At 40.1% G+C, this 18,210-nt stretch overlaps 1 protein-coding gene across 1 annotated transcript in view; it reads right to left on the bottom strand.

Moving 5' to 3' along the window:
- Positions 1-3,707: 3,707 nt before the first annotated feature.
- The window catches only part of shisa8b (shisa family member 8b), a 38,535-nt gene continuing 24,032 nt past the window's right edge, over positions 3,708-18,210 (bottom strand). Inside the window, exons 3-5 of the mRNA XM_056255466.1 lie at positions 10,146-10,259; positions 4,022-5,136; positions 3,708-3,990 (exon numbers count right to left, since the gene is read on the bottom strand). Coding sequence (XP_056111441.1) covers positions 4,676-5,136; positions 10,146-10,259 — 575 coding nt within the window. The 3' untranslated portion in view covers positions 3,708-3,990; positions 4,022-4,675. The remainder of the gene's footprint in view (positions 3,991-4,021; positions 5,137-10,145; positions 10,260-18,210) is intronic.

Raw genomic sequence — 18,210 nt, 5'->3', positions numbered from 1 at the left:
CAGGGAAGAGTAGATGATCTCGGAAAAGTCGAACAGAGCATTTTGGCCAATTAGGGACTGCAGAAGTTTTCCAGTGCGAACGTGGTGGTTCAAGAGGTTGCCGCTCTCTGACTCTGATCATGATCGCCCAGAGGTAAGTTAAACAAGAATGATTTTGTGTTTGTTAGGTTAGCGTTCTCAGCACGTGATACATTTGTCTAAGCGGTCTCTGGTGTTTGTTTTAAAGTATATTTTGTGTAATATTTTGTGTAAAATTGATTAGAACGCCACCGTGTCTACTACACAGACAGGACGCGAGCGGCGCGAGCAAAACAAAAATGTATTAGTGCAACTTTCATTAAGTAAAATCACCAAAAGCCTTCAACCAAACTGAGATGACCCGGTTTTATACATAATGCCAACATAATGCAATTGTCCTTTCAATATTAAAGTCTTCTCTACTGACTGATGACTGACTCAGTAATAAAGACTGTCTTTGCCGCCCGGACTATTTTTTTTCCAGCGGAAGGTTGAAGGCTTTTGGTGATTTTACTTAATGAAAGTTGCACTAATACATTTTTGTTTTGCTTTATTATGATTATTGAGTGGCAATCGCTTTAGAAAAGCAATACACGGTACTCAAGGCTAGTGCTGTCTTGTGAATAAGTCACGTCTGAAGGGGTTGCACTTGCAAGCACTCTGGTTCGCGTCGTATTCACGATACAGCACCATAGCACACCCTCTCGTACCTTATGCTTACATGTACGACGCAATCTTGACGCTAACCTAGACGCTAACGCTAACCTAACAAACACAAAATCATTCATGTTTAACTTACCTCCGGGCGATCATGATCAGAGTCAGAGAGCGGCAACCTCTTGAACCACCACGTTCGCACTGGAAAACTTCTGCAGTCCCTAATTGGCCAAAATGCTCTGTTCGACTTTTCCGAGATCATCTACTCTTCCCTGTGACCTACTTTCTGTAAGACCTGAATTTTTGACATTGAATTTTTGACATTGAATTTTAGAAAACTGAATTTGACGTTCCGAATTTCTTCATCTTGAAAACTTGAATCCGTATTTTTTTAAACTGAAATTTTGCAGTATTTGAATTCAGAACACAAAAACTAGCTGTTTAAAATTACATGTCTATAAAATTCAGCCATAAAAACCTTTCAGTTTGTTAAATTTCAGATGTTCAATATTCGTTCCAAAAAAATTCAAATTCAGAACTATTTAAAATTCAGTTTTGTTAGATTACACTTGCAAATAATTCAAATTTACACAATTCAAATTCAAATCATTTTGTCATATTATTAGCTCCATACTAACTAAGCAAACAAGGTATGTATAATGGTAGTGAATGATTTTACGTTTAATTTTACATTTGCATTTGGCAGATGCTTTGGATAAAAGTGACTTTCATTGCTTTTAAGGTATATGCTAGCTTTTCTATTAGTTCTTGGATTCTCTGGGAGTCAAACCCCCATGACAATGCTCAACCTTTTAAGCTTCAGGAAAATGTGGTAATCCAATAAAACGTAATCCAGATTTTCTCATCTGTTTAATTTTTTTTTTTAAAGATATGCAGTTATAATATTAAATATGTCCGTAATATCAGATCATAAAAATTATTGAACACCAAGGAGCTGCTGTGAGGAGAATTGAGATTTCTGTTATGAGGGAAAAGGCTGGGAACGGACTGAATTACACTGTTAAAGGGGACATTTAGGCAACTCCCCCTTAATCTATATGGTTTTCTAAAGGATATGTTGAGGACTGACCGTCTCAGTCACCATTCAATTTTCATGGCATATTTTTTTTCCCCATAGGCCTACTCAATTAAACTGAATGGCGATGTGATAAATGAGTTCCACGGAAGAAAGAAACTCGTGCAGATTTGGAAGAAGGTGATAAAATGAGAGATAATTTACTCTAAGTCTAAAGCATATTTTTTAATGACTAACAAACAAGTGCGTGTGCCCAATAAAACAGTATTCTTTTTGAAGTAATGTTTTTATTGATAAAACGACAGAGAATTTTCTGATACACTATGCGGTATCGCCAAAAGAGGGCGCAAGACATCTATATATCCCAGATTATCGTGTGACAAGTAGAGGCTCAGTGGTGCTGTGTGAGACCATGTGTGAGACAAATGTGATTTCTTGCTTTCTGCCTCGACAACCATGACCGACACCTTAAATGTACCTGCACGGTGAGTGCTGATGGTTAAAGGTAAGTAAGGTGAAGTAAGTAGCCTATAAATAAAACCAAACCAAAATCCTCAAAACCATTTCGACGTCTGACAAATTTTATTTTGAAAAGAGACATTGTTTGAAGTACAAATCTACTCTAGTTTTACGTCAAATCAATCTGATAACGTTGATTTACAATTTCAAGCATTATATTTTGTTGTTATTGTTTGTTTTATAAACTCATATTTAGTCAAAATGTGAATATAAAACCCCATTTAAAAAAAGATTTCAGCTTGTCATTCCAGTTTTGGTTGCTCCAATTGTTGTTCAAAGCCCTTACTAGTTCATTAACATACCACATTTTTTTACACAGTGCATTACCAACACAGGCATTATCAATGTAACAAATAACTTACAAACACCCCTATTTCTGATATCTTTAAACGTTTCTGAACAAAGCGTCTGTGTAGTTCAGTCTTAAATATCTTAAATACAATTCTTACATAATTAAAATAATACAATTAATGTACATGAATACAGAAATATATTTAATATGCTTAAATATGAAAACAGAAAAAGTGTCCAGATCACATGAATATCTGGCTTGAATAAAAGTAAAGCACGACACAGTACAGAAACAGATAGGTAGCACTTATAAGTAGCCTACATATATTTGAATTAAATACTATGAACATTTAAGAAACATCACACTAGCAAGTGCTGTTGATCTGTATATCAGCACATCTGATTGGCTGTAGGCACAAGGCCACAGGTAATCACAGCCGTGCTGATATCCAGACTGTGAGTGCGGTATTGCTTTTATACGACAGTTCAATTAACAAGTAAACTGTATGTGTAAAGATGAATAACAGTGATTTTCCCTCCCCACTCAATGCTTTCTGTAATCACTCTGGGTTTTCCATTTTCCAATCATGCTAGCGGGGGTTTTTAGCATATCAGAATCTGAATTTAAATCTCCTGATTACACTGCAGATGGTTATGCAACACAATTAGATTAGATTCTGAAGTATCAGACTTTTCCCCATCAGACTTGCTATGGTATTAAAGTAGATCTTGTTTTTTTTATTTGGATACATTGTAGATCTGAGGTACAAGTTCTGGTATTTCACTCCACTAATCCAAGTAAAAGGAAGGACACATGAGTTGAAGGTAAACAGTGCAAGGCTTGCCTACAAGACATCTAGTGCTTGTGAGATCTTGATTTCAAGGATGGTTAATTCACTAGAGCTGATATTTTTGCCATTGCAAAAAAAGCTTGTTTTACAAGGATGATGTGCTTCATTCCCAGATCATTAGAGCTGCTGGCATCATTTCTTCAGCCTCACACCATGAGGCAGTCAGCCTTGGTCAACTATAAAGTGCTCAGTATAACATTAAGGACTCAACATAGGCGGTCTTGAAAAACAGAGGAGATCAATTCTTTTAATCAATCAAAAGAGTTCGATGTTTGATGATGTCTTCACTCCATGACTGGAGTGATTTGAATGTAAAAACTAATGTAGAAGACTCATAAAACAATTTCTCTCTTAAAATTCGACAAAAAAATGTATCTAAGAAAGAGTCTTTGTGGGCACCATTCCCGAATGTAGTGCAGTTGCGCTTTGGGAGACCCGAGTTTGAGTCCTGGCTTGTGGTCCCTTCCCGATCCCATCCCACTTGTCTTCCTGTTAAGTTCTGTCCCAATAAAGACAAAAATTGCTAAATTAAACCTTTAAAAAAAAGATTGAGAAAAAGAAATCCAGTTTTTAGCTTTACAGGAATGTCTTTTTCAGTATAAACATGTTTCATAGTGCCTTTTCAGAATTGTAGTCAAGTTTCCATCACCATTGAGAGCTTCACGTGGTTCTTTTCTACAAAGTAGGTAACCCACTGAAACGAGATTATTATGTCTTTGTGGTTTTTCTCAACTTCATTCCCCTAAAACAAATTAGTGATTTAATGAGTGACTTTCTCACAACGAGACTTCCCAAGCCAGAGAGGAAGACCGTGAAATTTAGTAACTCAAAAAACCTTTCTTCATGAGCACAAAATCCTCAACACACTCAGCGAAGCTTATATTTAAATCCTAGTGTGAGACCGGACATCTGGGTGTTGCTCTTTGCCTCTTCTGGGGTAGGAGAACAGGTTTATTTTGTCTTTTTTTCACAAAATTGATCCTGAGGTTGTGTTTAAATAAAGATGGCCAGGATAATGTCCCTTAATGACTTAGATTTAGGCTGACGTGATGATGGCATTGTCCCCGTTGAGTTAATGTGGCCTTGGGCACCATTCCTGTCTTCCGGTCTCACCTCATTGTTGTCAGTGACACAAAAGACAGAGATAAACCCAGAAAAAGTAGGACACAGAAGAAACCATTTAAACATAGACAAGAGTTGTTTAGCACTAAAAGAAGGGGGGACTATACAGTCCTGACATTTTGGTCACTGTGCATACAGTCCGTTAACAGTCAGCAGTGTTCTTTCTTTCGTTCCTGTTTCCTCAGACAGTGACCTCCGTCTTGCTGTTGGTCTGATAGGCCTTAAGTTTGGGATGGGGCTGATACAGTGGTTGTCCCCCATAGACCGTGGGCTGGGAGATGAACTCCGGTAGTGTTTCTATGCTGTACTGTCTCCTGCTGCTGTAGATCTGTCGGCGAACAGAGTGTCCTGGATGTGAGGTCTGCCGGTGGATGTGTCTTTGTCCAGAATCCCAAGCTTTGAAGGCTGAGCTGGAAAGTTGAGGGTGGGTGATGGTTTTTGGGATGCGGGTCCTCTCCAAATGGTTGGTTGGGATTGAGATGGACAGGGGGGAATGGATGTCATGGGAGGGGAGGACCTGGTGGAGATAGGACTTGTCTTTTGGGTGCGTTGACATCGGTTGGAAAGGTACAGGAGGGGAATGATACTGGGAGAAATCCATTAGTGGATAGCTCTTGTAGTAACCCCGGCTTGCAGTATCGGCTGTAAGGGACGAGAAGAAATGGAAGAAGTTAGACAGACAAACATAAGATTGTTTACATGCATATTTGAACTACATTATAATTGAGCTACAGTGGGTTTTACAAGGGGATGGAAAAGAATATGAAGGAAAAGGAAAAATTATATTCCACCGCCGCTATTGGGTTCTCTCACAAAAGTTCTGTGTTTCCCAGAGAAACTTTAAGTTCGCTTGTAAAACCTTGGCATTCTTTGCGAGCAGGGTATGTGAAAGTTTCGCGAGTGAATGCAAAAGTCTTTTGAGCGAATGGAAAGTTTCTTCAAGGAACGTGAACGTTTTCTGAATTAATGTAAAATTTTGTGCGTGAAAACAAAGTTACTCAGGGTAATGCAAAAGTTTTGCGAGTGAATACAAAAGTTTTGTTTGCACAAAGTTTCTCAGGGTAAAGTAACCGTTTTGCGAGCACACTGAAAAGCGTTAAAATATTATTTCTCCATCAACATGTAGGTGTTTGTCATAGTTGAAGGAATAAACACATGTTGCATGTCACCTCTGTCTTTCTAAACATGTGAACAACACTGAGGCCAATTGGAGTGCGATTAACATGTATACATGCTGGACGTAGATCATATTTTCTAGGTATGTTAGTTAGACTTCACAAAAACCTGACTGGTATGATTTCAGTTTAACCAAAGCGTTTTGATGACATTTTAAAAACACAAACTGTTGTTTTAGTCGAATTGATAGTCCAGATTTTTTTTTAAATCATCAAAGATCTAATAAAATAATGTGCACTATGTAAAATCCATCCATTGGAACCATGAGTTAGGCGTATCAACTTTAAAATGAACGTCTTGATGAAGGACATAAAACAGCAGTATCTGTATTCCTGTTGAAATGTCCATTGAGAGCTTGTCTATTTTATTAAACACTGACTTTATGTTGCCTGAAATGTTTAAAGGTCATGCCTCCGACATGAGTTATCTCTCTTCTCACGGTATTTACCTGCGAGCTGCTCACCCTGTCTCGCTGAATTAATGTCTGCTAGATGCACTTGTTCAGTTTGTTCTTGTATTGAGTAAATCAGAAGGTTTTAGAAGGTGTGTATGTCAGGGGACATATTGTATATCGGGCTAGATGCCTGAATCACAAACAAAAAAAAGAATTGAGTACAGTTCCTGTGGATGCTCGTTTGGTCTTCGCCTCATCAAATCCAGTATCAAATTTATAAACTGATGTCAGATGGCATTCTTTCAAATAACATAGTCATCAAATTATATTTTTATCCTTTTTTTCTCATTCATTACTTTCTTCTTGCCACAAAGCGATTCAAATAGATGACATCTGAAAATCCTTGAGCTTACTCCAAAGGCTGTATTGTCAGTGTGCATCATCTTCATCATCACCTTCACCACGGTGTGCTGATTGCAGACCATTCTGGCATCAGATCTTTGTTTGGTAAATGTCAGATACAGATGTGTTCATATGTGAAAGTATCTAATAATGTGTATGTATTATGTGTGTGTCATTATGTCACTGAATCATTGTGATCCAGACACTATTGGCTTGACATGTTCCCAGAATATAGGGCAGGCTAATGCTCCTGCTTAAATGGACAAAAAACCTCTCAAGCGCACAGCTGTTTTTCTTTTCTTTTTTGCTGTCTTTTAAAATATGTCATTCTTTGGCAAAATACGCAAATAGCCATTTATTATGTTGCAGTTTTTTCAACCAATCACAAACTCGAGAAAATAACACCAGTAATTAGGCACTCTCACACATACAGTCTATTTTTGTAGAATTAACTTTTTGCACGTGTGAACAAGACCCATTGTTGAAATTACCAGAGCTGATTTGCTGGCTGAAGACATTGTAACATTACCAAAATAAATTCTGTATCGATGCGTTTACAACACCGTAAGATTAATGATTTGAGTATATCAAACAAGTTTTGAAGAAGCGAATTCAGTTGAAGCCAAGAACAATAACTATAATGATAAACTGTATTAGCATTCACAAATGACAATAATGTTCTGTTCGTTATAAGCATGTGCTGCAGTTATGTCGTCAAGTCAAGTCACCTTTATTTATATAGTGCTTTTTACAATACAGATTGTATCAAAGCAGCTTCACAGTGATAACATGGAAATAATACAAGTTTTTTTCTAGAAGAACATTGTGTCCACCTGAAGTAAGGCAGATCAATAATATTGTTGAATATTAAATGTCCCCAACTAAGCAAGCCAAAAGCCAAGGCAACAGTGGCAAGGAACCAAAACTCCATCAGGTGACAGAATGGAGAAAAAAACCTTGGGAGAAACCAGGCTCAGTCGGGGGCCAGTTCTCCTCTGGCCAACGAACGAACAGTGTATGATTATGATTCAGGCAACATTACAGTCAGAAGTCAGTTTGGATCAGAACATTCACATGTCGTCAGCTGGTTTAAATGCTCAAGCTCTTTAATGGGGCCAATGAGAATTGTCAAGTGGAATTTTCATTCCACTTCCCAGATATACAGGTATGACAGGAGGTGGCTTGCATCCACTCATTCGGATTTGTTCTTCGGAGCCGAGAAGAGGTGCATGTGATTCTCTATCTATTCACCTCTGCCTGGAAGCTTTGTTGGATTCCTATTAGCATTTCAGTGGTTCTCTCTCTCACACGCACATATAAGTGCAAGAGAGTTCCTCTGGGCGCTTCAACGAGCAACTAGAGAAATTTTCAAAAGAGAATATTCTCTAACGAGTTTTTCTATAAAAGAGAAATATCCTCTAAAAGAGCAAACACGTATCTTTTTAAAGCCACCCGTGTATTTCTGGATGCGGTCGACACCTTTCTATCAGACGCCACGATCGCTGCTGCAATTTGAGCCATGCTGTCAATGCTGATCAGCTTTTGTGGATGGTACATTTGCAGTGGTCAAGAGAGCTTAACACACTTCAACTGAATAAAACGCATGCAAATAGAAAAAAAAACACCTGCAAATGAAGAAAACATCTTCATCAGTTTGACAACACATGTGCAGCCAATGCTGACAACGCAACCAAATACAGAAATGCACCACAACTGCAAAAAAAAACCATGCAAATAGAAAAAAACACTAGCAAATTAAGAAAAAACATCTTCAGCATTTTGACAACACATGTGTTGCAAATACTCATAACGCAACCAAATACAGAAACTCGCTTTCTCCCAAGGTTTGTTTTTCTCCATTCTGTCACCTGATGGAGTTTGGGTTCCCTGCCACTGTTGCCTCTGGTTTGCTTAGTTGGGGACACTTAATATTCAACCATATTATTGATCTGACTGTACTGATCTGACTGAACTGGAAGATGACATCATTTTGGCATAGCAGGCCCAGCGGTGCCGTAACCCCTAGCAGTGCGAGCACACTCCACGAGAAGTGTTGCATCCTCGTCTCTCGCGAACGGCGCCTCTCTAACAGACGTCTGCAGAGCAGCAGGGCTGGGCGACACACAATACTTATGTGAGATCTTAGAATCTCCAGGTCTGAGCCAGTTTTTTTCCTGTGTGTTATCAGGTACGAACAGGTAAGCTGCAGGAAACTGTCCTTCCCCTATCTGAGGTGGTAACGTGCAAAAAAAAAAAAAAAAAACAGACACTATCATTTCCTCCATCAGGGAACACAGGTTACAACAGTAACCAAGACGCTATCTATTTTGTAGAGAAAATACCAGCAAATGAGACAAAACCTGAAACAAAAGAGCTTTTCTCCATGTGAGCAGATGAAGAAAATAGTCGACAGATTAAGGGTCTATTTAAAGGTAATATCCGGCAAATTACTAAAAGTTGACAGCATTTTGGTGCTGTAGCTGTTATGTGTGAATTGCGGATGTGGTACATTTACCAGAATAAGACACTTTTATTGCAATTTAATGGGTTTTGTGTGTGAAAGTGTCCACTGATTGCCTTCCAAACAAAGATAAATAATATGCATCGTGAACAATGAAAACATCAAAATATTTGAATGAGATGTAATAAACAAGGGAGAATGTTTATAGGAATTGTCTCTTTGACCTGAAAGAACTAGATTATTTGCAGCTGAACTGAAAATAAAACTAAATTTCCCTCATTACCTCTTTACACTAAGCCATTATAAAGGTCTGATGAGGCTAAAAATCTAGGGTGTCAGTGGATAAGCAACACCTTTTGTGTAGTGAGGATTCTGCCAAAACACTTGAATGTACACGTCTGTCTAAAAGTGTAGCCACCGGCACTGGGGTGTTAAATAATACCGGGAGTGACAGAGTAAAGTGCCCCAACAGTCGTCCTCGTCCTGCCTTGATTCATGTCTTGTTTCACTGGTTTTGTGTTAGGATTTTAAGTTGTGGTGTTTTCTCTTCCCATTGTTTCTGTGTTCACTGCCTATGTTCAGTTCCTGTGTTGAGCTTTGTAGTCCGTTTGTTGATTGGTTCCCCCTGTTAAAGAATCATGAGGGATCACCTTAATTTTGGCCAAATGAGCCAGTACGATAAAGTCTGTCACATAGTCCGCCAGATCTCCTTGACGGAGACTCTTTATCCTCACAGCAGGATCCATAAGGAGTGATTTTTTTTTTAACAGAATAAACTTAAACAAATCCAACACGGACACCAGAGAACCAGGTAACAGAATAGGCTCACCAAACATATAGCCATGATTCGGACAAGACCTGACAAACAACATGGGAAACACAAGGGTATAAATATACAAGGGCTAACAAAATAAGACACACCTGGGAACAATCAAGACTAATTAACAAGGGAACTAATCAACAAAAGGACTACAAAACCTAACACATGAACTGAATATAGGCAATGAATACAGAAACAATAGGAACAGAAAACACAAAAACTTAAAAGTCCTAACACAAAACAAGACAGTGATCATGACAGGTCCTGACCACAACAGAAGCTGACTCTTTCAGTCAAACTCAGGGACTGTTGTTTATGACATCCAGCAGAGCATGAAATTATTCAGCATCTGTGAATAAAGTATGTTTGTGCACATAGTAGCACGTCACTGTTCTTACCAACTGCTTTCAGAGAGTTGTACTTATTCAGCGCCAGGCCTGGTATGCTGAGGTTGCTTTGAGGATGAGAGAGTCCGACCGGTGTACCAAAAGGGAAGCCGGCATTGTACTGTTCTGGAATACAGAAGGATAGAAGAACATTCAAATGAAAAGTTTGTATATTAGGGTACAATATTTCATGAATGAAGTATGAGGTCAATAAGATTTCAGCAATTATGCATTGAATTGATCAGAAGCAATAGTAAAGACATGTACATGTTACATAAGATTTATATTTCAGGTAAATTTGTTCTTTTGAACTCTCAAAGAATGCTGAAAAAAAGATATATCACAATTTCCACAGAAATATTAATCAGCACAACTGCTTTCAACATCAATAATAAAACAAAATGTTTCTTGAGCATAAAAGATTTCTGAAGGATCATGTGACGGGAGTAATGGCTGATGAGTAGTTTAGCTATTTTCAACTACTCTGTTATGTGCAGGCGGCTGTTAGTGGGAAAACATGCTGTAGATTGAGTCATTTTGTTGAACTGCAATAGAGAACTATTTAAATCCGCTCTATATGCAGCGACCCTATATTGACCATTGAAATGTGGTTCAGATGCTCCAGCCTGAATGACCTAATTTTCTTCGTAAGCTGTGGGTGACGGCACAGGAAGGACATTGATGCATTTAATGAATGTTAGATGGTGCTTTCTTTTTTCCTGTTTGTTCCATTACTCATTAGTCACATCTCATTTAACACGAGCGATGTGTTGAGAGATGTGGACAGCCGTTCTTTTAGGGCAAACATGTGTTACACATTCTGAAATCATCCTGGCATTTCCCAGCAGTGGTAATCTGTGTTTTTAATGCTTTAAATGAATGTTGCATTAAAGCCAACAGCATACCCTTCCGTGTGTTAATTCAGACAAGTGTACCCAAAAACTCTGTCTGGGACTGTTCTGATGTCATCATGGTGCATCAAAGGCATGTCTGGGTAATTCTAATGTTTATTTTCATGCAAATTACATCGGTTGAACCAAGCTTGCTCAAGATCATTTAAGCTATTCTCTGCTTTTTAGTCTCTGCAGGTGTAGATTAGCTGTCTTTTATGTTGTTTAAGGGAAGTATTACCCTTCTCACCAGGTCTCTTTTCTAAACCTTGATCAACTAAGAGTGTGATGCCCTAAGGACATTAGCTTTAATACAACATCAGCAGTGATATTAACCACCATTTATTATCTATGTGCCCTCTTGACACTCTCAGCTGTATTTGATAATGATGAAGAGTAAGGGAGGAACTAATGAAGAGGGTTTGTCGGGGTAAAGCAGGATGCAAGGCTTAAGCATCACAAAGAGAAATCAAACTAGACTGTTCGTAAGATTAAGTATATGTGATCTAATTGAGCGAGAGGGATAGATGAGTGAGGGTGATGTACTCTGTACAAGTTAATGTATTCATTAGGTATTTCTGACTAGACCTTTGAAGTCAAAATCCTTGTAAGGAAGTCCAGAGGGGTAATAACAGCTTTTGATACATTATGTAATATTTTTAGGGCTGTGTGCATTACTTACTGAGGGGTTTAGCATATTTCAAAAGCAGTTGCTGAACAGTTTTCAGATTCCTAAGGTCCTAAAGCGCACAGCATTGTTGCTTTCCATGTGACCATTAGTGTACAATTATAAATCTAATGTATGATAAACATTTAGTTGCTGTGGAAAAATATATTATCAAAAATGATAACCAGATTTACAAAAGACCTTTTCTCTATCTCCCCATAAGTGCAGGCATAAACTAGGATTTTTTTTTAAATAGCCAGTGTTGTTATTGTTAACTAAAACTGTTTAAAAAAAATATTTTGAAATAAAATAAAATGTAAATGTTAAATGAAAAACTAAAATTAGAAGTGTTGCAACTAATTAAAATATAAGTTGAAGTACTAAAATTACTAAACTAAATTCAATTATAAATAAATTAAAGCAAATTAGATATATAAAAAACTACCAAAAATGACAAATAACACGCACAGGGTTAAAATCTACTGTGGCGAGTAACGCATCACCACACTAGCCAATTTTGTGGGTTATGATTCATAAATTATGTTCTATCAATTTGCATGGCATCGCTATCAAAGTCCTTCACCTAAAAAGAAGCCATTAGCAAAAATGAGGGTTGCGAGTCTTTAAAATTCCCGTCTGCTATGCTTAATGCTCAATGCTGCTCGGCCAGAGCCCTAGGAGACAATTAAGAGACTAATTTTTCCAACCCGTTCTCATAAATACCGCATGGCCAAGACTTTTGGGCAAAAAGCGCCCTATAGCGTCTTTATTGCTATGTGCAGGCCATTATAAGAAAAGTTACAGAGAATTTTGTTTTTATTTCCATTTTATTTTTGAATGGTATCCGCAAACAGCGATTGACTGTCGTAAAAAGCTGAAAACAATACAATGATTCAGAATCAGATTTAATAACAAATATATTTAAATCTAAGCTGTGACTTTGATAGCATAAACAAGTTAAAAATAAGTATTAAAATTAAAACTGAAATTGTAAAACTAAAAGGTAGGCCTAATTCAAAATATAAATACATTTTATAATCGTATAAATAAAACGTTGACTACTACAACCCACAGTGAAGAATCCCCCACTATGTGCATAATTTTCACTATACTTTAATATTTTAGAAATAAGCTTGGATGTTTTTAGATTGCAAGGTAGCACAATGTATAATAAATTGCTAAATGTAAAGATGATTAATAGATAAAATACATGCAATTAAATCAAGTAGACCTGTGCTAAACTAAATTAATATTAAAATAAATTAATATTGTTAATACAACATAATATCATAAATATGTGAAATATATTATTTTAAAATATATATTTAAAAAATATACAAATTATTTTCAACAGCCGACAAGTCTCGGTGAAGCCTATAGCCATTCCATCCCATCATATTTTTCCAAAAGCATCCATGTTACGACTGTGTTAATGTTATGAAGTGAACTGAGTTACAATTTAGCTGAAGTTTTTTGGCTTCAGGGACAGACTGATGTATAACTGAAAACAAAGTGAGATCCCAAAAGTGACTTCTCAAGCCCATATAAACTCAAAGGTAAACATCCTGCCTGTCATATTTGGGGATGGCAATGTGAATTGAATGGGGGATTGAGAATGTGCAGCAGAGATGCACTAATATGGGACGGGGTGGCATCTGTGTATTTGTGCGTCATTGTTCACGCTCTTCACTGGAGTGCCACCATTTCCCACTGTAGGCCTGTTGTGTATGTTCTTAGCCCTGAAGCAATGTGGACGTCTGTGATGCTTTAGTGTGAGGTATGTCTCCTTGTGAGTGTGCGTGTGTGTGTGTGTGTGTGTGTAGTGGCATATAAAAACAAAGCCTGAAATGCCGGAGGCAGAGAATTAAAAAGCGGACTGCATAAGGGGAAGTCTAAAATTGGACCATTCGTCTTTGTGTTGTATGATGTCATGCCATAGCACATGTGCTCATATAAACAGACTTTCTGATGCCTGATATTAACCTCTGCTCACTGTGGATAGGCTTGAGGTTTAGACTTATTGCTAGTTTAAACCTCAAGCTAGTCACCAGCTAGTCATTACATTTCCTATCATCCTCCCTGGCCCTCACCTGCATGTACTTCCCAATCACAGAGATCGCTGTCACCTGCACCTGCACATCATCTCCTAGTAATCACAGGCAGCATTTAAGCACGCACCTCACACAATCACATTGTCTGGTCTCGTTTTGAGTTGGACTCACTTACCCGTTTACACTTACCTTCGACAAGTGTGTGTTACGTGCCACCGTCTTCGACCCATGTTCCTCCTAGTCTTCCTGGTCCCCATCGTCTTCCTGGTCCCTATCGTCTCCCTCCTTGTGCTCCAATGACTCACCACTCTCCCTGCACCGGTGTGTGCTCCCGCTGCCCACTATCCTGTCATCCACGACCTCCATAACCATCTGCAACGCAATAAGGCCTTGTCCACACGGACACGGGTATTTTTATAACCGGAGTTTTTCATGCAGCGTTTTAAAAAAAAATCCCGTCCACACATGCTCGGTCTCCGTCTACATGAAAACGCAAAAACACGTATCAAGCGCAGTCAAGAGCATGCCACGCCAGCAGGCGGCGATATAAACCTTAACCGTAAAGCCACGTTGGCCAATCAGAAGCGCAAATCTGACGTCAAACACAGCGGATAACGGCGCACGCTCTGACGTCGCAAGGCAAAAACCCCGCTTTCACTGTCTACACGACAACACTGTAACCGGCGTTTGTGAAAATCCTCACCCTGGCAGGGGTTTTCAAAAATGTTCGGTTTCAGTGCGTTTTCGTGTGGACGAACGGCCGTACCGCGCAAAAAAAGTCACGGTTATAAAAATACCCGTGTCCGTGTGGACAGGGCCTAAGACTGTCAGTATTCCTATTCTCCATTCCTCCAAGACTTTATCAGTGATCCAAAATTCACAGTTCCTCTTACCTTCAATAAACCTGTTTCTCCTCATTACCATCCTTGTTGTGAGTCTCTGTTCCGTAACAGAAGACCAGACCTAGACAGACCCTACCTGACTGCAGTATGAGCCTATTCCTCCGCCCGACTTGTTATACTCCTGCACCCAAGATGGCCGTCCAGTTGAGAAATATGTGGAGGATTTCCTGGAGCTGGCTTCAACAGTCTACTTGGAGGATGATTTGCTCATGTTCCGGTTCCATGGAGGTTTGGACAAACCCCTGCACTCTCGAATGCCGTGAAATGTGCATGGCTGCACGTTAGAGCAATATGTCCTGTATGCACTCCTGCTCAGTTGATCCGCTTCCAGAACTCCACATCCTCTCCCATCCTTTACAGAGTCCTCTCCTGAATGCCTTCCAGAGTCTCGTCCCGTCGAGACCACCCTTCCAGAGTCTCGTCCTGTCGCGGCCACCCTTCCAGAGCTTCGTCCCGTCGAGACCACCCTTCCAGAGCTTCACGGTTTCCGGGTCATAGGATGGAGGAGAGAGGAGACGAGGAGGGATATTGAGAAGCACCCAACATGGCCGCCGCCATGCCTGTGCCCTCGTCTCCGACAAAGATGGCCCCCGCCTCACCGCCCGATCCCTCGGCAAAGATGGCCGGCGCCCGAGCCCTCAACCAGGATGGCTGCTGCCACGTCAGAGCTTATTCCTGTCCCAAGGCCTGTTCCTACTCCAAGACCTGTTCCTGTTCCTGAGCGTAAGCCCATAACTCCACCCAAGATTTTTTTTCGAGGGGGGCTATATGTCCCCGGCCATACTGGCCATGCCAGGCTCTCACGGAAAGGCCAAAAAGGCCGATCCGCTCTGACCTCCCGAATGGCAGGCTCCGCCCTGGCCGCCCGAACTGCAGGTTCCGCCATGGCCTCCTGAACGGCAGGCTCCGCCCTGATCGCCCGAACTGCAGGATCCGCCATGGCCTCCTGAACTGCAGGCTCCGCCCTGATCGCCCGAACTGCAGGATCCGCCATGGCCTCCTGAACGGCAGGCTCCGCCCTGATCGCCCGAACTGCAGGATCCGCCATGGCCTCCTGAACGGCAGGCTCCGCCCTGATCGCCCGAACTGCAGGATCCGCCCTGGCTGCCCGAACAGCAGGCTCCGCCCTGATCGCCCGAACTGCAGGTTCCGCCATGGCCTCCTGAACGGCAGGCTCCGCCCTGATCGCCCGAACTGCAGGATCCGCCCTGGCTGCCCGAACAGCAGTCTCCGCCCTGGCCGCCTGCACAGCCTGCTCCGCCCTGGTCTCCTGACCTGCCGGCATCGCCCAGGAGTCTGCATACCCTGCTCACCCTCCTGATGAAGACTCCAGGACGCCCGCCCGTCTCCCTCCTTGTGCTCCAATGACTCACCACTCTGCCTGCACTGGTTTCTGCTCCCCCTGCCAACTATCCTGTCATCCACGTCACGACCTCCATAACCAGTATTCTGTCAGTATTCCTATTCTCCATTCCTCCAAGACTTTATCAGTGATCCGCAATTAATAGTTCCTCTTACCTTCAATAAACCTGTTTCTCCTCATTACCATCCTTGTTGTGAGTCTCTGTTCCGTAACACATGCCTGTTATTTAAGTATTTATTTATTTTCTAAGGTGAAAATGTGGTGGATGTATTTTACCTATGCCAGAATATTCTTGCAAAATTACAGAAAATACAATATTTGTGTCTTTGGGCATCCTGGTAAGATAGAGAATGAAGAGAAAAAAAAATGTGAGGGAAACATTGAAAGCATATGATACACACTTGGGTTCACCCAAAAATAAAAATTCTGCCTGAAAGACCTGTCTCTGACCTGAATGAACTACTTACCCTCAAGTTGTTCCAAACCTGTATGAATTTCTTTCTTCTGCTGAACACAAAAGAAGATATTTTGAAGAATGTCGGTAGTTGATGGATGCCATTGACTTCCATAGTATTTTTTTTTCCTAAATCAATGGGGTGAAAAATATCATCTTATAGATATTATAGCAGGTTTTACTTCTTCTTTTTAAAAAAAAAAGAAAAATCATCCTCTGTTGAATTGTTCTCAATAGGGCCAGGAATTTCAACTTCAGTTAAGTAAATAAGGTTGATTTTGATTTCATGTTGACTGTAAATGAAAGGGGCTGTTGCTTCAGCTTCAGCTGATATACAACATACTGCTATTGGTGCCACAATATCTAACATCTCTTTCCAGGCATCTTGTGATTACACAGCCTCAGGTCCTTGAACCATCTAGTGTTTATCACACTTATTCTTCCAGGCACTGTGGCCGTGTAATATTCCCAATTTAACCCCAGATAAAAGCCAATGTGAAGACATGTCTTTTGAACCGTGACATTAAATGTCACCTTCCCAGATCAAGACCAAAAACAGCACAAGCACTATAATCTTCACACTATTACTGAGGACGCAGAAAGTACGTAGTGAGATGTGTACAGTCACATCGCTAAAACCTCTAAGCACTGTGGAGCGAAACTTAAATCCCTTTCATAAAGAGCAGAGGAAAGTGTGCCGCATAAGCCTGGTACAGACGCTGGATATCAGCATAAACCCCACATCAACTGTCGGTCTGAAGCCCACTGTCTCACGCCCGTGTAAATCCACCCAGTGCAATCGCAGATGAGACGACCTCGCTTGTGTTTAAAGATGAGAAAAGGAGGTTATAGATTTATTTTTCTCTGGCTCTTGAGGAGAAATGGAAATTATGGGGGTGAAAACCAAGGCTGAGAGAGAGAGGCACTTTATCTAGATCAAACTCACAAGTGGCAAGATGCACACCCGGGAACATTCACTGTTATGAGGGTGAGGGTGAATCTCAATAAAAGTATTTTATGCCCGCTACTAAATAATTCTGATTGAAGTATTTGAAGATTAATGAATGAAATTGTGAATAAATCATTGTATTGCAGTATTTTTTTTACTGTAATATATTAAAGCTGCTGTCCGTAACTTTTTTAAGTTAAAAATAATCCAAAATAATTATATTAAAAAAAACATATTCTGCCAGTGGTCAAAACTTTCTGCTTGCCATAGCTAGATTCAAAACGGTTAGCTTGTAATAATGATTTTAATTCCAGTGGTACTGGTGGGTTTCTGCAGGAAATTCGAGCATGTCTTTGCGTCATTACGTCACACCCGTACACATAAAGAAGGAGTTTCGGCTAGCCGGCTGTACTGCGCGTGACGAGATGTTTAGATGTATAGGCTTTTCTCGCAGCACTTTACATGATTAAACTTATGGCATCCAGAAAGATCCAAACAACAATCATCAGTGTCAACTGGAGATTCAGCAGTTATAAAACCCAAAAGACTTCGTACTTCGGATTTAAGGTGGCTAGAGAAAGAGAAAGAAACCGTCTCATGCGAACACAAGGATTTAAACATCGGCGGGGCTTTTGAAAAGTGTTTTGAAGGGGTTCAAAACGGAAGAAGAGACGGCCTTTTTCTGCTGAACAAGTAAGACATTTCAATAGTTCAATCGTGTAACAGTACGTTTTCTTAATTCACACAGTTATGGAGGTTCCTTTGTTGTGTTTTCTCGTTTTGCTAGTATGGAGAATATGA

The sequence above is a fragment of the Rhinichthys klamathensis genome, unplaced genomic scaffold (assembly GCF_029890125.1).
Source record: "Rhinichthys klamathensis goyatoka isolate OS25496 unplaced genomic scaffold, OSU_Roscu_1.1 h1tg000121l_1, whole genome shotgun sequence".
Taxonomy (NCBI): domain Eukaryota; kingdom Metazoa; phylum Chordata; class Actinopteri; order Cypriniformes; family Leuciscidae; genus Rhinichthys; species Rhinichthys klamathensis.
This window is presented reverse-complemented; position numbering and strand designations above follow the sequence as displayed.